General features: G+C 42.1%; 1 protein-coding gene and 1 long non-coding RNA gene across 9 annotated transcripts in view; one reads left to right on the top strand and one right to left on the bottom strand.

Annotated features, from left to right (window-relative positions):
* KCNC1 (potassium voltage-gated channel subfamily C member 1) overlaps positions 1–24722 on the bottom strand; it is a 126208-nt gene that overhangs the window by 30235 nt on the left and 71251 nt on the right. For all 8 annotated transcript variants that reach the window (XM_083839619.1, XM_083839620.1, XM_083839621.1 and 5 more), the window contains exon 2: positions 6905–7838. In XM_083839619.1, coding sequence (XP_083695745.1) covers positions 6905–7838 — 934 coding nt within the window. The remainder of the gene's footprint in view (positions 1–6904; positions 7839–24722) is intronic.
* Positions 7881–20138, top strand: LOC310900925. The gene is made up of 4 exons (XR_014585462.1): positions 7881–8029; positions 8510–8629; positions 11911–12013; positions 13484–20138. It is a non-coding gene; the product is annotated as an uncharacterized lncRNA (long non-coding RNA).

Raw genomic sequence — 24722 nt, 5'->3', positions numbered from 1 at the left:
CTTACCATACTGCTGCACTGCTCTGGGGCTTTGTTCAAACCTTCCTCACTAGGGACTAGGCTGTGGCTACTGCTCACTGCCATTTAAGTAACTGGATGGCAAAACTCTTCAGCCATTGTAGACCTGGCATGGATGTGGACCAAAAAGAAGGTAACCCTTTGTGCTTGAATTCATTGCTTTTCCTTTTTGCTTTCAGTTGACTTGGTATAGAGAATTTTATTCTTACTCAAATCATAATGTAAGCAAGCACTATAGTACAAGTGACACCCACTGATTGTATCTCTACAGGAAATGAGAGATGAATAATTGTACAACAAAAAATTACATTATATAGCTATGAGATTGCAGAAATGCCACACGAGGGGCGAGGAATAGATCCAAATTGCTTCCACCTAAATATAGGCACTTAACTGAGGATCTTAAGTCAGAGCTGCAGTCACCTGAGATAAGTTATCGAGAAAGCCACCTCTGGTGGGCAATTCAGATCATAAATCAGTGAATTACTCTCTTAGACTGCCTAACTCTTCTTTCAACATAAGGGGAACTTCAGGCAAATGTATTTTAAGTTGAATGAGAAGAACTGAGCGTTATTCCTATTATTTTGAGCTGTTACAATTTCTGCATTAGACCCAGAGGACCCAGCCTCCATCTTCAGTGATGTTAAGATGCAATCATTACCTCATTTGCTATTTGGAGAGAGGGATTATGGAGTTTTAAAAGCTAGGAAAGCTAAGTACCAGGAGGAAAGAAAAAACATCTCCCTGTTACCTTATCCTCTGCCTTTTAACTATACTTAAATATATCAAATGCACACAAACATCAAAGCCGTCTGAGCTGAAAAAGACCCGGATTCTTTTCAGTTACATTGTTGTCTGCTCTTGGTCTTACAGAGAGGGTCAAAAGCTTTATGACACTAAAATTAGTAGAGTCATATTACTTTTTTTTTCTTTAATGTTCAAAGGCATTTGGTCAGAGAATTCTCTTCCCTGTGAATTGAAGAACCACCACAGTGACTGCCTACCCATGGCTTTAACAACGCTTTGCTATCTGCAAAAGAAAACCACTGAAGTTCACAGTCTACAGCTATATGTTAGGCAGCATAATGGGCCTGTGAGAAGAACTGCCAAGAGTCCCCAGCTCCCACTGAGCATTGGCACTGGAATTACAGTGCTCAGCACACTTCTGACGTTAGAACCAATGTGTTCCACAAGAAATACAGGTTATTTAGGTTACAGTGACAGAAGGGATGAAACATGAAGCCCTGCGAAAAGAGCAGTGCCTTCAGAAAGCATAACTGATAAAGTAAAAATAGGTAATTCCACAATATTTCTTTAAAAGGAGATCAGCTCTATCTCAGTAAATTGCATTGATATGGTAAGTTCCTAATGTCATGCTGGAATCATTATAACAATGTAGTTCCCCTCTGTCAGGGATAGGATGGCTTTAACTATTCAGACACTGGGGTAGTTGTGGAGTGGACTCTGGACAATTGTTTTCTGGGCAGGCAAGTAAAATAACCACAAAAGTTTTTCTGAAGCTAAAGATTGTATTAGTAAGGACAGATATTTTCCTTCTCTTAGGCTCCTGAATTCTAATAATGTTTTTTCCAATTTTTTCAGCTATGCAATGAGTAGAGTATTTTGCTATCAATACACTGTGAAAAAGTTACCCAGCATGTCTGCATGATACACTTGAATGAAGATACAGTATCCGTGGAGTATAGCTGAAGTGAAGCTGCATGCAGAGTGGACCAGAGAGGTGAGAAATTCTTACTTTGGCCATATTAAAATTAACATAAATGTTGTGTGTGCAGGCGTTGGAAGTATATGTACAGAAACAATTAAAGATAGGTTTCTTAACAAAACCAAAATAACCCTCATCTGTACTTGTGTGTTATGGATGCATTCTTAAGGCCATTGCTCTATTACACCAGAGAGTGCTGTAGACATCAAATGAAGTTATAATTCTGTTCATGTTTTAAATATCTTTTGCAGTGTCAGAAAATAACTTTCACTTCTTCATCTATGGCACCTTTAATAGGTAACCATGCAGTGATCTTCATATAAGTGCACAGCTCACAGAAGAGAGGGCCTAAAGAGCTGAGTAACATTTCCGTAACAAAACTTTCACAATTTGTTCTGCATGTTTTGAGGTTTTCTTACAAACTTGTGCCTTAATGTATTTCACTGCATGTACTGAGAAAAATTACCTGTAGGATAGTGTGTGGTTTGGCGCAGAAATCAGGTAAGTTTGAGTGTTTGAGACTGACTTTTCGTTTTGCTTCAAATTTGAAGCAAATTTTGCTTGCTTTGTGCTTTTTTTTCTTTCTTTCTGTTTACTTCAGTCATGATACTGACTGATAGGAGTACTCTGAAGCCTTTAGATAAAAGACACTGCAGCACAGTGGACTATGGTTATGACCTGTGCTCAGTTGTGTTTAACTCATGGCTTTGCCACAGATCTTTCAAGTGATGTTGCAGAATTAAATAAAGCCCCGAGTCAAATGAAAATACTGGAGTCATACAATATCCTGAGTTGGAAGGGATCCACAAGGATCATAGAGTCCAACTCCTGGCTCCACACAGGACCACCCAAAAATCAGACCATATGTCTGAGGGTGTTGTCCAAATGCTTCTTGAGCTCTGGCAGGCTCAGCGCTGTGACCCCTGCCCTGGGCAGCCTGTCCCAGTGCCCAGCCGCTCTCTCAGTGAAGAACCTTTCCCTAACACCCAGCCTGACCCTGCCCTGTCCCAGCTCCATGCCGTTCCCTTGGGTCCTGTCGCTGTTCCCAGAGAGCAGAGCTCAGCGCCTGCCCCTCCGCTCCCCTTATGAGGTAGCTGCAGGCTGCCATGAGGCCTCCCCTCAGCCTCCTCTGCTCAGAGCTGAACACACCAAGGGACCTCAGCCGCTCCTCATACGTCTTGCCCTGTAGACCCTTCACCATCTTTGTTGCCCTCCTTTGAACACTCTCTAATAGTTTCATATCCTTAAACAAAAAATGGAGGTTATTTCCATTTTCTCTTTGCTCTCTACTTAGGCTGTTGGGTATGTGGATGTAAAATAGTGTTTTTTCCAGATCTGACAACTGCAAAATGAAGCCTTGATCTTGAATGGGGCATGTACGCAATACTGCAACATAACAAAGTTAGTAATTTGACATGGCAATGCTAGAACTTGGTGTGTATATTTTAAATGAGGAGGCACCTATAGTGTCCTCTACAGCGCCTGGGTCAAGGAGTTTTTGTCAAATGGGTCAGATGAGATCTGCTCCTTTGTATCATCAAAGGCCCAGTTCCTCTAGGCACTATATAAACAGTATCTTGACAGTTTATGGTCATCAGAAATTGCCTTGAAGAAGAATTTTGGCTCTCCGAGGGGAAATCTTTGCTTTCTTAATGCTGCTGCTGAAGGCATGCCTACAGCAGTAGCTTTGCCATCGTCTGCAATGCGTTTCCTCCTCTTCTGCTGCTCTCCCACCCACCCACCGGGGGAACGGGTGGGATGGAGAGCAGGAAGAGTTGATGCAGAGAAGGAAGGGCATGGTAGAGCTGAACTCTGGCATTCTTTATCAAATTAAAACCAAGAGCTGTTATTTAAAGATACCCTCCTGCCAGATAGAGATTAGCATAGGACTGGATGCTGAGAGTGTTGGGGCCAACTTAAAAATTCAATTCAAAGCTTCCAGAATTTCAATTCAAAACTTCTTTGCTTTGCCTGCAAATGACCATAGCATCATTGGCAACAGCTGTGCAGCCTGCAGGCAAAGTTCTTCTGTTTGCATGTCTGTGCCAACAAAGTGCTCCTTAGCCTGAGAGGAGGTGCTGGGATGTGGCTGTGCAGAGCTCTCTGTAGAGCCCGCTTGACTGTGTGGGTATGGACCGAGATAAGCTGGGAACTGCTGACCCAGTGCGTAAGGGGGCACTTTGCTGTAGAGAGATAATCATATGTAGAACTATTTCATACTTCTCACAGTTTTGTGAAGTATTTAATCATTCCACCACACATAATATATGGAATTATTAACTTCATGTGATGTCCCTTTCTCCTGAGCAACTATATAGGCTTTTTTTTTTTTTTTAAAGAATATATTAGATACACATCATATGGCTATATATCTCCTAGATACCGCCACACTGAAGTTTTGCAACTACAAATTACAAGAAATATCTTGAACAACTTGGACATAATTTTAGAAACATTAGATCTGATGGACACTGAGTTCCTAGTATGATGTTAACTGGTTGTCTACAGTTAGGTGGGGTTAACTAATGTAAATATTTCACTGTATGGGGAACATTCACAACTTGTAAGTCTTTGTTTTTATATAATGTGCAGGTTATAGTTTCAGGAACAAGTCAGTGCATATGAGTGCTTCATATTACATAAAGTGAACCTCAACATACAAGGCAATGCAGATCTTGTTTTAACAGTCCAGTTCTGATCTTATTATTTTTCACTTTTCTCTTGCACGCGTATAGATCTTTCTCCTTGTGAGGGAGCTGAGAGATGCAGGCAACAATTTTTGCTGCTAGTGGTGCATAATAATTATCAGAAACAGGTCTCCAGCAACAGTGTTACTGAGTCCATTTTGTTAGCTGAAGTATAAGTGTGCTTTGTTACTTCTCAAAATATATATGCTTGTATACGTATATAAAAATATCCTCTTCTAATTAATTATTGCAGAAATAGGTTAAGTTGCTGTTACTGTCAATACTTCATGGATATTGTGGTAACAGCTGACTTTAGAGCACTGATGGTGGCAAAACAGTTCCACATTGAACCAATATTACACGTATTCTCAGGATACCAGTGTGGATTTGCATTGAACTCGTAGAATTCTTAGTCCTCTAGTTCCCAGAGAGGACCAGGGTATGTAATGGAAGGAACTTTACAAAGCAAAGGATTTCTGAGATGAAAGTCACTCTGTAGCTGACTGCTAAAGTACTCAAAGGTCAGGTGTCTCATACACTTTACAATTGGGTAGCTGGCGTGGTAAGAAACACACCATATTGTTAGTGCCCTCTTTCCCTCTTGATATGTGATGCCCCAAAGGCATCTACTTATGAGAAGGTTTGCTGCTTGGACATGAGTTGTGATAAGCATTTGCAACCTGAGGGGAATGGATGATAAAACCATACGCTTATGCACCAAAGATACAATAGGAAAGAGACAGTCTATCAGTCACGTGAATTGTGATTGGCCTGTTGCAATGGAGCAGTCTTTAACAAGAAAATGAAAGCTCTTTACCTTCTGAATGAATTTTACACAGTTGCACAAAAGGGAAAAGAAAAAAAGGAAAGAAGAGAAGAGAGAAAAGAAAAGTTCCCACCAGCTCTTCACCTCCAAAATTAGCACTGGCATAGGTGAAGTCACACACAAAGGAAAGTCTCACTTTCTTTGTGCCTCTCACAATGACATCAACATGCATGGCTATGAGATGACAAGAAAATACCTCACTCAGGATGAATAACAAATTAGAATTTTCTTTAAAGTAAAAAAAATGATAACACAAGACCATCATAGGTATACGCTAGCTCCTTCAAAGCATCTCTTGTTGTCTAGATGTCAGTTAAAATCACTTGATTGGTGATCTGTTTTATCTAATACAACACAGGAATATTCTGAAATAGGCTGAAGAATGTCTACTATGCAACTTCATTGGAACGTCTGCCAAAAATGCAGTTGGCTTTGTTTTCAACATGGTTATCTACTTTGAAATTACTCCATAGAATAAATAGTGATATTCCGTGGGTAGAGGTAGATTATGGGGTTGAAATAGTCAAATTGGAGCCCCGTAACTTTATGTGCTATAGGAGGAGTCTCATAAAACTGAGATATTCCCATAATTAACCACTAGCCATGGGATATTATAATATATTCCACGGTGACTAGTATTTTTTCCATTCCCCCCACCCCCCAGTAGAATTAGCATGATTAGTTTTGCTCTGGTTTCACCTATTGCTGACATGAATCAGTGTAATTAAAAATAAGAATACCATATTATGAGGCGATCACTGTTCAGGTCAAACCGGCCAGTATTGACCAGTCTGACCTTTTCCAGTCAGCCTTTGCTGCTAGAGGGTTGAAAGAGCTATAACTCACCAACCCATACTTGCAAAAGGAGCACGGTTTAGAAAATGTAGTTCAAAACTCTTCATAGCTCTAAATGCTAAATTCTAGTGGAATATTATAGAATAATTGGTTTGCATGCCATGGAATAAACATCCTTACATCTAGTCTTGTCTCAGAGTGAGTCATTTTATATTAGTGCCAAGAATTTGAGCTGTTGTTCTACTTTGAAATAATCATCAGAAAGAGACGGGATTGTCTCATGAATATGCATGATGGTATAGTTGTCCCTTCGACTTACTAGGCACCTAGTTTCTGTAATGAGATGTACAATATCTGCCATTTAAAACAGCTGAAAGGTCCCAATTGGGAACAAATGAGAAAGCATCTGGCTGTTTCAAATTCCAGCCCTGTTTTGTCAGAAAACTCTGTAATTGCTGAGTACTTGGCTCCTACTCTGCTCTATGAAGCATTCAGCTCTCAGGAGCCTCTGAGATGCATTACACAGTCCAGCAAAATAGCTGTAGAACTCTCAAAATTCTTCCACTAGATGTAACAGCTCTTCAAAATATCTTGAGACTTGTATGCCCTTAACCAGGACCAAAGTTTGGGCTCCTAGAGCGTGCTGTCATCCTTAGTTTTGCTGATCAGCCTCCACTGTACCATTTGTCCCTGCAACCTAGACTTCACACATATTATTCACTGTGTGATGGTGGGACTAGAATGGATAAATGTGCTACCCATTGCTCTAAGAAAGCAGTCTGGCTGAATCTTAAATCACTACGCGGGATGGAGGTTAACGGTCAGATGGACATTCCTCTAAGAGGTTTCCTACCTGCTCTGTTAATTTCTAAAATTTCTTCTTGGGCCAGTGGGCAAGTGTCGCTCTGAGTACTGTGGTGTGGAGAGTTTACGACAGATTTACAATAATTGGGGGATCCCAGCTGGGGTGGCCTCGGGATATGCTTCTTTTTTTTCTTTGGTAGCTTCTGCTTAGCCATAGCTAAGGAGTAATACATTCCGAAATTGTTCACAATGACAGGGACAGGCATGGCAATGGTCAGCACGCCAGCGAGAGCACAGAGGGCCCCCACCAGCATGCCTGACCAAGTCTGAGGATACATGTCTCCGTAGCCCAGGGTCGTCATGGTGACAACAGCCCACCAGAAGCCGATGGGGATATTTTTAAAGTGTGTGTGTTCACTGGCACTAGGGTCATTTGGTTTAGCACCTATTCTCTCGGCATAATAGATCATCGTGGCAAAGATTAAGACGCCCAATGCCAAAAATATGATGAGCAGCAAGAATTCGTTTGTGCTGGCACGGAGGGTGTGTCCCAAGACCCGCAACCCAACAAAGTGGCGGGTCAGCTTGAAAATTCGCAGGATTCGCACGAAACGGACTACGCGGAGGAAGCCCAGGACATCCTTAGCAGCTTTGGAAGACAGGCCACTGAGTCCAACCTCTAGATAGAAAGGCAGTATGGCCACAAAGTCAATGATGTTCAAAGAGTTTTTGATAAATTCCACCTTGTTTGGGCAGAAAGTGACTCTCATCAAGAACTCAAATGTAAACCAGACCACACAGACACCTTCGATGTAGGTGAGAAAGGCTTCAGTCTCTGCTTCCCTGTAGTGCCGCACCTGGGTGTCATTCCCGATGAATTCAGTTTCTGTCTTGTTCACAATGGGGTTAAATCTCTCGTGGGTCTCGAGGCAGAAGGTGGTGATGGAGACCAGAATGAAGAAGAGGGAGGCAAATGCCACATACTGTAGAAAGAAAGATACAAGAGAAACGTTAAACAGTAGGTTAAGCACAGGGGCTTTGATTCTTACAGAAGGGAGAGACAAGAGCCGCGTTAAAACTGAAGATTACGCCAAGCCTTCTTCCTGTGGGCTTAAGATGCCAAGTCGCACCTGCAAAGACAGTCTGACATTCAAGCTTGGAGGGAGACCAGTATGTAAGTACATGCTTATGACCATTCCTATACAGATAGAACTTCAGCATGAGTGTAAATCTAAGCAAGCATTTGAATCTCCAAGCTCTCTTTGGTATTTGAAGTTAAGGACATACTTAAATTCCACCTGCTTGAACTGGGTCTTCTGGTACTTTCTGGTCTTTATGATAGAGCACACCTTCTGGGACATCTGTCACACAGGCGTCTTTCAACAGCATTGTGTCAGTGGTATGGTGGCTGCCTCCTGCTCCCAGCTTAGTGAGAGCTGTGGCATTTCAGGTGCTGCTAAATATGAGTGGCAGTCTCAGGGGACTCTACAGCAAGGATCAGCATCCTGGTTGGCAGCATTAGACTGTCTTACCAAACCCCAGAGACAGGTCGAGGATTAGTCGCATGTCAAACAGTTTTCCTGTAGTAAATAATATGTCCTCAACTGTCTTCTCCAAATCTTTAATTTTTTAATTATTAATTATTTTTTTTTAGGGCAGTCAGTCAGAGAAGAGAAGCAAGAAGTTTTGGATATACCTGTCAGCTAATCCAAAAGGAGACAGATCTACTGGGTTTTACCACACAAGGTTTACTTCAAGAGATTTTCATTGCATTGTAAGACTCATATAGAAACTAAATCAATCTTTTTTAAGGCTGTTGGATTGCAATTTGGTTAACCAAGTTACAGTGAAGATGGTATCAGCCCCCAATGTCAATGAGTGTCTTAGGAGTATTTGCTTTTTCTGCTTCAGTTCCTTCGTTCCTCAGGCTTTCCTCAGCCTAAAGGAGATCTCTTGGTTATATTCCAAGATAATTGAGGGGAACAGTCAGGCCAAAATTCACAATTCTAATAACCACGGTTTGTCTGCTCAGTCCTCCTTTAATAAATCAAGTTGGTTTTGTACATCTAAGAAACCTGCTTCTGTGTTGCAGCAGTGTGGTAATGGTAATAATACCTCTTCCCATTTATCTCCTTACATGTTATCTTCCTGTTTGTCTCTTGTGTGTCTTTGACAAAAGAAGTTATATATGACATTATTTCATTGTCCTCTTAAGCATGATCATCTGTATTAGTTAAAATATTTAGGTATTCTCATAGTGTCCCATTATTCACAATGTCCCTTTTTCAACAGTGTAGCCAAAGTAGGAATTACAAAGAACGAGTTTCTTTGGATTGTCTGTTGTCAGTAAATGCAGGGCAGTAATCTGAAACAAATTGCTGCCAAAGGACCAGTTAAAAATAACCTCTGCTTCATGCTACCAAAGTTCTCCTGCAATCAAAGAGTTTCTCCTGTCTGCTTTCCTGGGTAGACATGGTGCAAAACTGCACTTGACCTTCCCTATTAGCAAACAGAGTCCATTGAAAGTATTCGTCAGAGTTTAAGGTGAACCATTAAATAGAGGGAGAAACTGGCAGAGAACACAATAACAGAATAATTTAGGTTGGAAGGACACTCTGGAGGTCATATGATACAACATTTGGTTCAACTTCAAAGTTGGACCAGGTACCGAAGTTGGACCAGTTTCTACCTTAAAGGAGGCTGTAGTGAGGTGGGGGTTGGTCTATTCTCCCACGTGCCCGGTGACAGGATGAGGGGGAATGGGCTAAAGTTGCACCAGGGGAGGTTTAGGTTGGATATTAGGAAGAACTTCTTTACTGAAAGGGTTGTTAGGCATTGGAATGGGCTGCCCAGGGAAGTGGTTGAGTCACCATCCCTGGAGGTCTTTAAAAGACGTTTAGCTGTAGAGCTTAGTGATATGGTTTAGTGGAGGACTTGTTAGTGTTAGGTCAGAGGTTGGACTAGGTGATCTTGGAGGTCTCTTCCAACCTAAATGATTCTGTGATTCTCTATGCTCAGGGCCTTCCCTGGTCCACGCCTGGATATCTCCAAGGTTGAGGCAGCTTGTGCCAGTATTCGGCCAATAAGAAACAAATAAGCTTGGAAGGATATGAAGCAAACAGACTCCTCTGCATTTCAAATCCAGCCTTGCTGCCAAAGAGATACGAAGGTTACTCCTTGTCACATATAAAAAAAACTAGTACCTTCCCTTAAATGCTTGAGGCTATCATAGTATCCTTAGGTGACAGGGTACATTAGACCACCTATCCTTAGGTGGTCTAATGGACATGTTAAAATGTGCTAAAATCAGTGCTTAATACAAATTGTCTGGAAGACAAACAGACGAGAGGTTAGGAAAATTGAGAGGCAGGACTACTGGTATCTATTTATCTGATTCTTCTGTAAAGCAGGGTATTTTCTCCACGCACAGTTTCTCCATCTGTAAAATAGGTTAAAAAAAGTCCTGGTGTTTATGTGCTTTGTGATCCCAGATAAATGTGTACAGGTTCTATATGTTTTCATTTTATTGTTACTGACTTTATTAATTATCAACAGTCTCCCTGAAAAATAAGTTGAAGAGTCTTTTAAAGTGATCAAAGTCAGTTTATGTATATTTTTAATGCTCAGAGCATAATTAAGCAGGGGTTAGTAGCCCAATTGTCTGAGTAAAACAAGAAACAAAAAGCATTTTTCAGCAAGAACTCAGGAAAATGTTTCCAGCAGCCTCAGAGCACATCTGCTCCGTTTTGGCCTGGAGCGGATTTTTACTGTAGAGTCATAGATCCCTGAGAATTGAAGCTGTAGAAGGAAATGCTGACATTTCATTAAGCCAGGTAGAACTCGCAGATAAGAAGCAGAGAAGGGAATAAAACCATATTGCATTTTAAGGGGTCTGTGAAAAAGGCTTCTGTATGCTGACTGAAAATGCAGTTCTCCTCTTTAGGTGTATGAATACCTCTCCTGAGTGAGATTTTTGGGCTTAGGACAACCTTCAGGCTGATCTTGCCCAGTAGCTATGTTGAAAAATGATATTTTGCTGTATTGAAGGGAAGAAATAACCAATTCTGTCAGGACATTTGAATTCTCTGCAGTGGTATATGCTAACAGTGTTACCAGCAGAGAACATCACACCCATAAATCTCTCCTGCGGTTAGCCCCTGTGTACACACCTTGGCTTCAGAGGGGAATTGAGATCTCTTAGTCATTAATTCAGCAGAACAGAGAAGTATCCGCTGAATGAGTGTGAGGCGTTTGCTTCCTTCTATCTGTATTTAACATGCAGAGTTCTTTCACAGGTACAGGTGTTTTCTTAAATGCTTTGGAAGTGCGGGTCTGCTTTCAAGGTTTCACAGAACCGTGGCACAACAATGGCATGCACTGAAAGGAGACAGCAATGGAGAGCAGCCTCTTACTAAAGGTCCTATTACAATTCCCCTGTCCCTTGGCTGATCCAAAGAAGTGCAGAAATGAACAAGAATCAGGCCTGACAGTTCATTCAGTGGCACCCACCTTGGGTGCATTTATCACCTGCAGCTGCTTGGACGCAGACGTTTAGAAGCTTGCTGTAAATGAACGTGTATATCGTAGTATATCATTGGCATAGATTTAAATTGGTGATCCCAAATTTTTATTGCCCTGATTTCTTTTTTCTTCTGAATATTTTCCTCATTAATTATCTGATATAAGACCTACCAAGCTGTAAACAAAACCAATAGCCATACATTGGTATGGTTTTCTAAGGAGATCAGCATTCATTCATAACAAAGGGCTCAAAAAAGGAACCCTCCCTGGCTCTCTATCAAAAAGGCCAATAAAGATCAGCCACCATGCCTGACATTATAGCTAGTCAGGTCCAGAGGTGAGCAAAGCTGGTGAAATCTAGTGAAGACTTTGGGACTTGTATGTGTTCTAATGTCTTTGAAAATACATCTGTCTCTTTATTTCACTAATAATGGCCTAAACCCTAATCAAACCAGTGGATTGCTCTTGTGATATTTAAAGGTTCTTAGTTTTCCTTCTCCGTACATTTTACAACAGAATCTCTCTTCTTCCTAGGACCTGAATGGGGAGAAAAGCGAGGATTTTATCAAGTGATGCCGTGTGTTGTTGAGTTACATAACAGCAGCTAAAATTTTCCATAATTAAAGAAAATACCCAGGTAATGTGTTTGAAGTGATCAAAACTCTTTTACTTGCTTTGACACGTGAACGATTCTTACTTAGCCTAGAGATGGTGCTGCCACTGCTTCTTTCTGGCTTTAATGCCAACAAAGGAGTACCTCAGATTGTCTAAAATTGCAGAAGCCATAAGAGAAGGCAGAGAGGAGATTTTAGAAAGGATGTTTTAATTAAAATATATTTATGTTAAAATGCCTTGATTTTGGAGAGAGAAAAAAATTACACTCCTGCATAATCTAGAATTGTGACAGGTATTTTTTTAACAAGTCCATTTTGAAAGCAGCTAAAGTGCATCATGCCCATAAGTGGAGAATTTCACCATCTAATTTTTATTGCCTCTGATTTTACATATATATATATATATATATATTTACTGTGTGTATATATAAGGCGTGCTTCTCCACTACTCTACTCCACTATCTAACCTAGCCATTTTTGTCAGTCCAGTGTGAATATGAAGTGCCAATTAATTCAGAATAGTAGTGTTTCACACCAGCATCACATAGCTGTAAACGGTACAAGATAACAGAATCAGACCTAGCCTCCCATGAATAATGAGTCAGTAAATTTCCATTCAGCATGGAAAGGAAACAGAAGTCCAGTACCTTAAAAACATGAATAAACCTTGCAGTACACGAGGATTAGGAGACTAGGCTCATTCAGAAAAATGTCTGAGGATTAGACCAGACAGTATTAAATATATAGGTGTGGCTGCCTACTTCTGGGAATTACTTTTTAAAACCATATTTCATCTTGCATTTCTGATAGTTCCGATCTCAGAGATAAGAAACCTTTTTATGTTTTGCTGTAAACAAGGAAGCCCAGTAACCCACTACTAACTGGGACAGAAATTGGATGACTGAGGCCCTTAGCCTCCGGCACTGACCCATTTTTTTGCCTTCAAGCATGTGTACCTGCATCTTTTGTACCATCCTTTGTCTACTCTACTCTACTTTTTTTTTTTTTTTTTTACTGAAATACTAAACTCCTTGGAGCTTGGGGCTGTTTGCAAGTTTATGACTGCCCGATGTCCAGCTCAGTATGTGTCTGGAGCAGGGACCTGTGAAGGGAGGCCTTGGCTGAGTCTTTGATACGAGAGACACCACTCTTGGACTATAGGCAGGGAAAGTTGTTGGTGGCAGCAGAAGCAGCACAGCTTCTACTAGTCAAGTTTCAGTAAATTCAGAGGTTGTTTTCTAGGAAATAGGGATCTACACAACATACCATTCATAATTCATCACACATTCAGAGTGAGTTGGTAGAAGCTGCATGCCGCAGACGGGTGCTCTTCTCCTTTGATACTGCTCAGAATCATTTAACAATTGTGACTCAGGCTAGAGGGGAGAAAAGGAACAGATCACACTTAGAGGAGATTTTCCAGCCTCTCCCTTTGCAACTGCTAACAGAAGTATTTTTTTAAAAGTGATTCTTTAATTCCTGTCTTCTTGCAGGGAAATTCAGGAAATCCTACCCTTCCCTCAACCATGAAAGGAGGAGGAAGATGGCCTTTTGCTTGAATCATCAGAAAATTTTCTATAGAAGTGGCACCCTGTCTTTCTACTGGTCTGTTCTGGTGAGTTATGGTTTTAATGAAAAAAATACTTAATTTACTAGATCATAACCATCCTGTTCCTCTTGAACCAAAAAAACACAGGAGATAAGAAGTTGTCGTCTTAGTATGAGCAGAACCTCTGAATGTCAAGTTTGCTTCCTTCCCAGTAGGAGAGCCCAGGGCTTGGCAAGACTGAAATGAGAGATGAAAACATTCTCCTCATACATCTTTGCCCTCCAAAGGAGAAGTGATGGAGCCATTAGTGCTGCAGTGCCTCCAGAAATATAAGCTATGACTCAAGTGAGATCCAATATTCTTTTTTTCCTTGTTTCCACCAAAAAGAAGTCCCAGGTCTAGTAATTTTTCAGTAAGTCCATGAATGCTAGATGCTGTCTATCTTGCAGGAACGATCTAGTCTCAGAAGCGTTTCAGATCACTGCTGGTAACCTATGAGTTTGTTCCTACAAAGCATCAGTATTTCAGATATATCCAGTCCCCTGTGCTTTTTGCTAGTCCTGCATAAAACCACATGATTTCCATTCATGAGACCAAGGGCTTTCCAGTATTTACAGTTGTTCATTTGTTCAAGGTTTATCTCTGAAATGGCTGTTACACCTGCATGAAGCGGACATTTGCCTGTGACTTGAATCACTGAGCTTTGATTGTTTATTTTATTCTGAAAGCTATATTTTAAGCACTCTAAAACTTAGCCCATGTACCACCAAGATGTTTAATAATTGAAACAAATCTTTTTGCCACAGCTCAGCCAAAGTTTGGTTTAAATGAAAGCTGCTTTAAAATACTCAGCTTTATTACAACTTTATTTGTCAAGACAGATTTTCCAGGCTTTCTTAGAGATATGGACCCTGATTCAAACAAATGACTCATTTCAAATGTGCAAGTAATTCTGCTGATTTTTTGAGAGAAATATTGAATCTGTATGACTGATCAAATGACTAAATGTAGGCACAGTAGCTAGCAACCAGCTAATGCTGTGAAAGTGAGCAAAAGCAAGGACTTTGTCAAAAACCCACCTTGGCAACGTTTCATTAAGAATCCTAGTGTAAGATGTTTGGAGATTCTTTGAGTGATGACTATGGAATTGAAAGTATTTGCAAGGGGAAAAATCCAGTTCTGCTTTTGTAGGTGTGAAATCAGTATACGAGGGCACAATCAGATGTAGCCTCCCAGCTCTTGCCTGTGAAGGGACAGATGACCATCTTGGCAGTCCGTCTTTTTTCAATGAGTTTCTTTTTTCAATAAGATAGGACAATCAACAGAGAAGCTCACTTCAGTGAACATACTGGCTCAGTCACAAAATTGTTCAAATTCGTGCTTCTTAGCTGAGATAAATTGAAGAAGTAAGCTTAGAGATAAACAAAGTTTGCTCCAGAATCAGATGAAAAGTCCACTGGCAGCTCATGGATGAGATGGTTATGTAATGCCAAAAAAATATATGACAGCTTGCAAAAAAATCTTGGAATGCTTAGTGGCACGCAGACGTGAAATAGCATGTTAAAAAAAATGTGCAGTCATCTGTGGGGAATATGCTTAAGTTATTCGGTGTTGACGTTGCAATAAATAAATTAGAAGCACCTCTCTCAAATGTTAGTCCTAGCAGGCAGCCATGTGCTTTGACAAGGTAGTTACAGAGAGAAGCAAGACTTCATGAGAACTGGAAGTGTGGTATATACAGTATTTGTCTGTGACCGCATGGCCAGCCAGCTGGTCACCAGGCAAAGATTGGAATGCTTAGGCAAGTTTTCCAGTTTCATCTAGGTTAGATTAAATCTTGCAATTTAATAGGAACACCATGCATGATCAGAGCAGAGATGTGAATTTATTTTGCAAGCTTCTTTTCTAGCTCCCTAGTCTGGATAGTGAGAACTGTATGGAGACAGTATGGTGGGAGTTAGAAATGGTTCATATTGCTCAGCAACAGCTCAGTGGGAAATTCTCATCTTAACATTTATAGATTCCTGATCCAAATGTGCCCCAAGACTTCTGCAGCTAGGTATATGGGACACTACAGAAGGAGCTGTAAGTGTTGAAAGGGAGTATTCCATCTCTTCAAGGGACTGTAGTAACATAGGTTTGATAAGGGCCTCCAAACATAACCTAGTCAGCCCCTTAACCCAAAGCACAGTCTTCAATCATTCCCCAAAGTTAACTATATAGGCTGTTTTTAAGGACCTTCAATGGTGAGTATTATAGACTTTATGCAAAAAATTTATCCCAGTGCTTCATCATACTCTACCTGTAATTTTTTCTTCCTAATGCCTAACATAAATCATCTGTGCTACATTTTAGGCTTGTTTGCTTTTGCCCTATCCGTCACAGACAGCTATGGATTTGGAAATTTGCAGATGCTTTCCTTCTTTTCTAAGCTAACTTCTATTAAAGATCCAAATGTTCTATGGGTCCTAGACTCATATTCTCATATTCTCATTCTGTTACTGCATAAAATCAATATAATTATTAATCTCATTTTCAGGTGATGCCACACACATTTATGCTGTCAGTTCTGTCAAATGTTCTAGAATTAAATAAACCAAGTAAGTCATGTAATATTTCATAGATTGGAGCATGACAAATGAAACCAGGCAACTTTTTCTACAACTGCTCATTATTACTAGGTTTTTCAGCCCTTTCTCGTAAGGCAGTAGGCAACTTTTTGTGCACTATGCACACTTTCTATTCTCAACTGAAAAGAAGAATTTTTTCGCGATGACTGGTGGCAGCATCGTGGGTTATGATTTTCTGGATCTCGCCTCACCACCTTTGTTCTGGATGCTATTTTCTCTCCTGAGATATGACACTTCCTCCCTCTCTGACTCGCTGCCAGTCCTTCGTTTTGGGAAAAAACATTTCTTATGCAATGCCTTGACAAGAGAGGGGAATTCCTGACTAGAGCTAGGCGAATCCAACTGGGAAAACCCAAAGACTTGCAAAATATGCTTAGTCCTGAGGCTTCCTATTTTTTAGATGTAATTTTTATTTTTCTCCTTCAAAAATGAATAAGAGTCACACGTGTGCTTGTGGTTATGATCAAGTGCAGCCAGATGAAACTAGGTATGTATCTCAGCCCAAGCCTCACCTTTTGAATTTAGAAATGTGAAAATAGAAAGAGGATAGGTTGACAAGTTTTAATCTCTCAAATGCATATATGTGTGTGCACACTCTTAGAGTTGTTAACTTAGGGATTCCTTACAGTGATTTTAGCTGTAGGCTACGTGAGTCCTGGGACTCTCTGTGGAGCAGCAACTCCCATTTCTCCTTTTTTGCTACAGCTTCTGCACAGTCACTTGCTCAAGAGTGGCTATATTCACATGCTCATACTTATAAGAAGTACAGCCTCTCTCAAGCCTACATCTCATTAGAATCATCACAGAAGCTCTTCAAAGAGTAGGGGATGTATCTCTGTATCCTTTCAGGGCCCACCCCAAGTGAGCCACCAACCTCAGCTACGCACCAGCACCGGAGAAATGAAATTGTTACAAGCATGGAGCAGGCAGAGTGCCTGTTGGCCTCCGGCTCCATTAGAAAGAACACACCTTTTCTTATGTTTTGCAAGAAAAACTCCAGTGTGTGGAAGCATTGAGTGCAAAACTCCACAAGGAAACACTTGAAATACTCACTGAGGCTTTGTCCTGAATAGAGACCTTCCTAACCTAATAAAAGAGGAAGACTTTTCTCCCTGTGTTTTTTAAGCCAAGATATTTGTGGTGCGTGCCAGATCATGTTTGTATTCAGACAGTGATGCTGCTTCTTTGAGACAAATTAGAATAAGCAGTTGTCAAATCTTTAATAGTTTAAAATGTGGGTAGGCTGGCTACATAACCACCCTTGGGCAGGGTGTGAAATCTACCTGCTTGTCTTTCACGAGAAGTCACCAACAGCTGGTAAGGGCAGTCAATAGGATGCTGGCGGCTCCTACGTAAGACTAAGGGGAAGACCCAGAAGACATCAGCCCACAGAGGTGAGCCGTTCGGGTGTGCAGTGCCTGCAAAGGGTCCCGACTCCAATTTCTCTCCCAAAGCAATCCTGTAGCAAAAGTAATTGTGATAAAATTCCTGTTTGGAGACAGAGACTAACCTTTTTCATATTTGACTGTGGATTTTTGAAATCCCGGTTTCCGACTGCTCCATAAGAGATGTTCCAGAGTTTTAAATTCATGGAGCGGCCGAGTGCCATCTGAGAGTTGAGCTGAGCACCTCAGAAGTGAGGCACTCAAAATAACTCATCATTCTGAAAAACTGAAAGCACTGAGATCTCTTTGGGTGCCTCTAAATGTTGAGCTTGGGATTTCCTGTTTTCACTGCAGTTTATATGGAAGGATGTCACAGATAACAGTCCCTGAAAAGCCAGGCTTCTTAGCAACGTGGCTGAAAATTAGGTGTCAGGACGCAAGCATTTCAATGCCTGTTTCATGTTGGATATTTTGGCAATCCCCATAAATATGGGATTCTTCCCTAGTGCTAGTCCCACAAGCAGCTGAAAAGTTTTGCAATTCATGTGCTGGGTCAGAGTGGCTATATATTTCCACTTAATAAAATCCTAAGTATATGTGAAGATGTTTCTCTCTGATAGTGGAATAGAAAGAATCAATCTTTTGTATGTACATATATAGAGGAGATGGTGCCTGGATGTGCAGGGATGGGGTCAGGAAAGCCAAGGCACAGAGGGAACTGAGTTTGGCAAGGGATGCAAAAAACACCAAGCTAAAATACACACAGAAATATGTTATATATAAATTTGTGTTTATATATTAGGTATCTAATGCCTGCCTCAAGGGCTGCGGTGATGCCTGGCTGTAGCATGCAGAACTGGCAGACGGTCTGTTCTCCCTCTTTGTGCACAGCCCTGCCAGAACAGCAGCAATTACTAGGAGAACCAGTGGATTAAGGAGAATCCTCTGAAGGGGAGGAATGTGCAACCCAGTGGAAGACAGGCCTTACAGAAATGGCCCTGGTATGACATTGCTGCATCCTCAAATTCCTCCTGTGACTCTTCACAGCACTGTGTTTCCAGGGCTTTTCCTCTTCTAAGCAAGGAGAGGAAGGGCTTGTTCTAGCCCTTCACTTCTGTTCTGTGCTGCATTTCTTTCTGCCTGACACAGCCCCTCTCTTCCCTTCCAGGTCTGCCAGGGCTGCTCCTCCCAGATAGAGGCATCTTGCTGGGGACATTGCTCTCTGGAAGGAGGCTTTACCATGAGGACGGACTTGTGGCCAGCCAGGGGGATCACCTGCCTCACTCCCGGTGCTCGCAATGCAGCATGGGCTTCCAGGTATTTGCACAGTACAGCGACATGGGGACCATGGATGGGAGATGGCATGTACTGCCTGAATGCAGGTTGATCTGTGCAGTGTAGCTGCATGAGACACTCTGATTCCTAGTCCAAACACTGACCAGAAGCCCTCTGCAGCACAAACTTTTGCCTCAGCTTTTATTAGTGGTAATTTGCCTTTATGGTGTTCTGCTTCACTTGTTCCCGAGTACAACATAGACTTGCTATAGCCTCCTACCTACAGAACCCTTCTCTGCTGTGTTTTTATATTTATCAGTCCAGGGAATGAAGGGGTTATGGTGATGTTATCTGGCATTTTATCACCCCCTCTTTTGTCAGTATCTGTTTTACCATCTCTCTGAAGAGTTTTCATGCCTATGCTTCTGTGGCTTGACTCTTACATGTGCCAGAAGTAAACATATGGAGCCAGGAAGGTAGCCATTTTATGCCAGTTTGCTCCTTTGGCATTTTCTCTCCTGTTCAGGTGGTCAAGCTCTTCAATTCCCAGGTAGATTTCCCTTTTCTTATAGGAAATGTCTCACTTTCTTTGTGGCGAGATTTGACAGTTTTGTAAACAAGTGCATATATGATATGTAGAGAGAGGTATTTCTTTTTTTCCCCTCTCCTGCTCTTTGTTCTAAGTATCCTAGGGTGTCTTCTCAAACTCTCTGAAAACTGTTTGGATCTATGCCTTAAGACCTTTGCTCCCAAAATGTCCTTTTGCTATAGAGTTTGATAGCGCTAGTTAGGGTTCCTATTTTTTTTAAGATTTTCTAGTAACTCTTGTCAACTTAGGCAACGTTTCACATTTCAAAGATGCCTTCCAGAATTTGCATTTTTCTCCATAAAAGGAATCATTTTGGGCTCAGCACAGAAGCTCTATTTGGTTCTTGATTTTGCCCATGAAGGTACTGCAACCTCTGTATGGCAAATCAACTCTGAGATGTTCACTCATTAAAGACATACTGTGACAGTAAAGAACCTCAGGAAGAGCCCAGCCACAACCCAAACTCAAGAGGGCACCTGCTGTCCCAGGAGTCCCTATCACAGTATTCAGTACAGGGCAGTTAGTGCAAATGCCCACTCTCCTTGCTGACAGCACTATCCTGATTTAAAGGAGAGGATTATATCATCCTTTCTTTCCCTGGTAAAATATTTTCTCCTCCTGTGTATATTCACTGTACCTAATTAAACTACGCCAGTGCGTACCAACAGACATGCAAAAACTCTGCCCTTACATGTGAGATGACAAAGAAAAAAGTCCTCACTGTTATGTTATTGAGGTTAACTTATGAGAAGGCTTAACTTATGAGAAGCATGTATAACACCTGTGATACTAACCTGGCTATCAGTTATGCGCAGCAATTCTCCCTCCCCCAAGCCAGAGTCATTGTTAGCAGCTGTGAAACTCTTGCAGAGAGAGTGCTCCAGGGGCAGTGCTGTGGGGTTAATTGCAGAGCATGGTTGGCCGGGTCACAGCAGTTCAGAAGGGTTCCCAACAGCCTTTTGCAGGTAACTACTGAAAGAGCCGCTGTCTTCTCTGGTGCTGGGGAGCTGAACTCAGGACCACTGTCTGTTAACTCCTGTAGTTGGGGCTTTTTTCTGGGGGGGGTGGGGGGGGACAGACTGTAAAAGGTTGTGTGGTGCTGAAAGAACAAGGCCTTGAAATGCTTACTGTGAGGTACATCGCATAAGCAACAAGGAAAACAGTTCTACTTAAAACAGTGTCTCAAGCTTTCAAGGTTAACTCAAGCTGCTGAAGAAAAGATTAGAAAAGAAGCACAAGGTAAGTCATAGCCTGAACCCAGAGGAAAATGGCTTTCTACATAAGATGAAAGGAATTTAGAGTATTTTGAGAAGTTTGCCAGCAGTGTTATGCAACTGTTTAACTTGTGTCCTGTAGTATGCTCAGCATCTTGTGGGATAATAGCAGACTCTCATCTTTTACTGCTTGCTGCATTATGGCTGTATCAGCTGTGGTGTATTTGCATATCTTTAGTTTATTCAAGTGCACATGCAGGTATGATGTGAACCATGGCTGAAGAGCTAACTCTGTTTCTGAATGACATCCCCCACCATAAAGGAAATATTCTTTATTTGGAATAGCTTTGTTGAATATTATGCATCTACCTGCACTACAAAGAACCTGAAATATTGCATAACACTAACACTTAACAGTGTGCAACATTTTATGCCTTCAAAGTGCTGTTGAAATGTTAATTTAAAAATCAATCTGCAACCGTTTTGTAAGGCAAAAGAAGCAGATGCTATTTCTGTTCCATAGGTGAGGTGATGGTGAGGCTCAGAGGTTACAGCGGGTTTTTCTCAGTTGTTGTTTTAATTTTGACTGCACAGCTACCAGCATTGAAGTCTCTGGCTGAGGCAAAATGAAGGGATGTCTTGAAATCCAGAATTCCAAAGGGACGGATAGGGTTGTCAGATTGAGTGCTGAGATGTTAGGATACTGTGGGGATATAGCCCCCTCGAACTTGTGTGTGCAGAGACAATGCCATTCAGTCATGAAATTCCACCTCTGTCTTTCAGCCACGCTCTTCTTTTTAGCCGTGCAGACCAAGCAAGTCCCAACATGTAGCAAATGGCAGGGGGGAGGATGAGGTGAAAAGGATGGGTGGACTGTAGCTGTAGATTTTTCTGTTTATCTGAATTATGGTCTTGTTCATCTAACATAGCTACATCAGTTCCCCTGGAAAGGGCCGCTCTGCATGGGAGAACGGTGAGAATTTTTCCATCGAAAGTGAATAAACTATACTTGGTGGTGACTTTAATCTTTTTCCTGAGAAATCTTTTTGTCTGAAGTCCTCAACACGGAGATCTCTTATCAGCTGTTTTAACAGGATCAGAGTGCCAGCCTATGAAAATCTGGCCTTAAGGAGATTTCCATTTGGAGACATTAACTGCGAATTACCAGAAATCGCTAAGCACTTTTGGAAGTCTTCCCTAGCACGTATTGCCATGCAACAGGCACAAAATTGCATAAAAATAAAGGGAGAAAGGGTGAAATGAACTGATGGTGGAAGTGCACTGATTCCAACAATATCATTTCTTTCTGGGAGCTTCTGGGTGAGGCGTACTTTCTCTCCTGAGCATGAGACAGACTGCTGTCCTGGGTCATTTCTTTGCTTAAAGAAGAGCTTGAGCAAATGGTTGCCTACAAAAATCTATTTAGAAAAAGGCCTTTAAAAATAGAGCGGTCTGTAATGCTGCCTTGTTTGTAAAGAGCAATTCCTAGACGTGTGGGTAGTGAGTCGGGTGAGTGCCATCAGCTACAGCAAACAGAGAGGTGGGGGAGGCTGAGTGGGGATGAAGTAAAAAAACAAGGGAAAGCCAGGACTTGCACTCGAGCTAAATGTTCCTTTAGCCAGCATGGATGGGAAGGGGCATTCGCTGCGTGAGGTTTGTTTTCACCCACTTCATTTCTAATTCGTGAGTGACTTGCACACGCTGTGTGGTGCTACAGGGTGGCGCAGGGCATGAGCTGTGTGCAAGGGCACGGCACAGGAGGAACTGATGCCCTGACAGGAAAAGTTAAAGCTGATTTTGAAACACAGAGCTAGTTGGGTACTTGCAAGGTGCCAAACACGAAGGTTGTGGTTTTTGTTTTTATTATTATTCATTGCTCGGTCAGAAGTATTTTTACATTTAACTTGGAATACAACCCCAATGAGGAGAGAGGCAGCTTCCCACTGTAACCTCTCCCTCGAATGCCCTGTGCTTCAGAGCAAGGTTCCCACAGTTCCTGACAGGTGGAGAAGCCCCTCTCCCTTCTTCATGCTCTAGGTGGAAGCAACTTTCCTAAATGCATCACTTGCAGTTCAGCTACGTACGTGCCCCTCTGACAGGGGTCGGGGACGTGAAGGCACCCCCGAGTGCCACCTCCTTTGTCAGGGCAACGAGCACTCCACATTTCTGACTCTTTCCCGTGTTTCCTCTCCGTGGCAGGGATGTTCCTTCACACGAAGGGGAGAGCGTGGTGTCAGCCACGCCACCACCACCACCGCCCTGCTGGTGGTGCGGAGGCAGAGCGAGGTGAGGATCTGCAGCAGAGCCACCTGCTGCTCCTTCCCGTGGCCGAGCCCACTTGCATTTCGCAGACTCTTTGTCTCAGTGCGAGTGGTGACTTAGTACGAGGATTCTTTCCCGGTTCAAAATAGTCGCAGAAGCTGGTGAGGAATCGCCAGGCGTGCGTTCAAGGCCTGGTAGGCATGGGAACCGCGGGCCTTCGGTAACCACAGTAACAGTGGGGCTGCCTCGCTGGCGAGCCAGACAAGCCGCCTCGCCATCCGCTGCCTCGGAGGTGCTCTGTACATTGGTGAGCTATTTTAGGCACTTAATCCCACAAACCAGAATGCCTATTGCAATGACCCGTGCACCGTACTATTTATGAATTATTCACTCCATTCTTATCTTCACCAGCTGGATTTCTTCTCCCCTATCAATGCATGTAGGCTCTTTCCATTCTTAGTTTTTCTCATTTGTTGTTTGGAAGATGGCTCTCTTACCCAAAACATAATTCATATTATTGCTGGTTTTAAGTATTCTCTGTTGGAGAAACCTTGTCCCCTTCCCAACACACCCCCACTCTAGTCCTGTAGTCCCTAAACGGAGCCTTGCATACTTCTGGCCTAGAACCACAGAATGAGTTCTGCTAAAAATTTGCTAATGAAGGAAATCAATACAATTTGGAATGAGTTCTACCTCAAACAATCAATACAGGCCCAGTGATATACAACAAGCAGGCAGGTAAGTTGCTCTAAATAAATTTACAATTGATTTTATTTTTAAAACCAAATTAGGACATTTATATTCTTACCAAATAAAATCAGCTACAACTTATGCAAACAAGCATATCCCTAGGTTTGTCTTTTCTAATACTAGTAGTAGATCTCTAACTATTTATAGCTCAGTAACTTGTATTCCTGGGATAATATGCATGATTTGCTCACCCAAAAGCACGGTTTGCCTATTGGTAAAACAGGTCACGTTTATTTAGGACTTCCCCTTGTTGAGATTAATAATCTGCGGTAACATCTGGTAGCATCGGGTAGTTCACGGACGCTTGGGGGCTGCGTAATTCAGTGTAGGCTGTGGGACAGGCTCACACGCCTGTGCCCTGCTGTGGGGGCACAGTGGAAACCGAGAGCTGCCTTCTGACCGTGCCTCGGGTGGCATCACCAACCGGGGTGGGTGTGCTGGGGCTAAGTGCCTTTGCTTTCCTCTCCCTGCCTTGCAGACCATGCCACTGGTTGGGTCCACAAAGGAAAAGACACCCTTGTAAGAGAATATGCTATAAATGCTTTTTGTCCAAGAGGAGCACAGTGCCGAGACTCTCAGCTGCTTGACTCTTGCAGGAGGACATGCTGGGATGTGCGCTCCATGGTCATCAGAGCTGCATGTGCTTAGAGACAGCTTGGATCTGGAAGAAGCGTAGGCTTGACATTGTGCCCAACACTGCATGCAGGTCCTAATCTGCTAACTCAGAGGTATTTTACCTGCACAGGTGATTCATTCAGCGACATGCAGCAGGCAAATCAAAATCTACCTCCTCAGGAATAAGCAGTGCTGCATTCGTTTTTTTTTGTGTGCGTGTGTGTTTATAGCTGTGTTGTTTTATTAGTTCTGCAAAAGTTTGCAGTCTGAAATCAACTAAGATTCTGAGTTTCGGAGTTGTAGCAAGTTCCCTCAGATGTTTACTTTGAGTAGTGGTGTCAGCAATGCTGCAAGATCACGTGGAAGGACCAGCAAGGAACTAATAAAAATATCTGGTGTAGAGAAGTCCTGAAAGCAGGTGGAGAAAGTTTGAAAACAGAAATTAACATGGCTTGTTTTTTGC

This window comes from Anser anser (genome assembly GCF_964211835.1).
Source record: "Anser anser genome assembly, chromosome: 5".
NCBI classification, from domain to species: domain Eukaryota; kingdom Metazoa; phylum Chordata; class Aves; order Anseriformes; family Anatidae; genus Anser; species Anser anser.
This window is presented reverse-complemented; position numbering and strand designations above follow the sequence as displayed.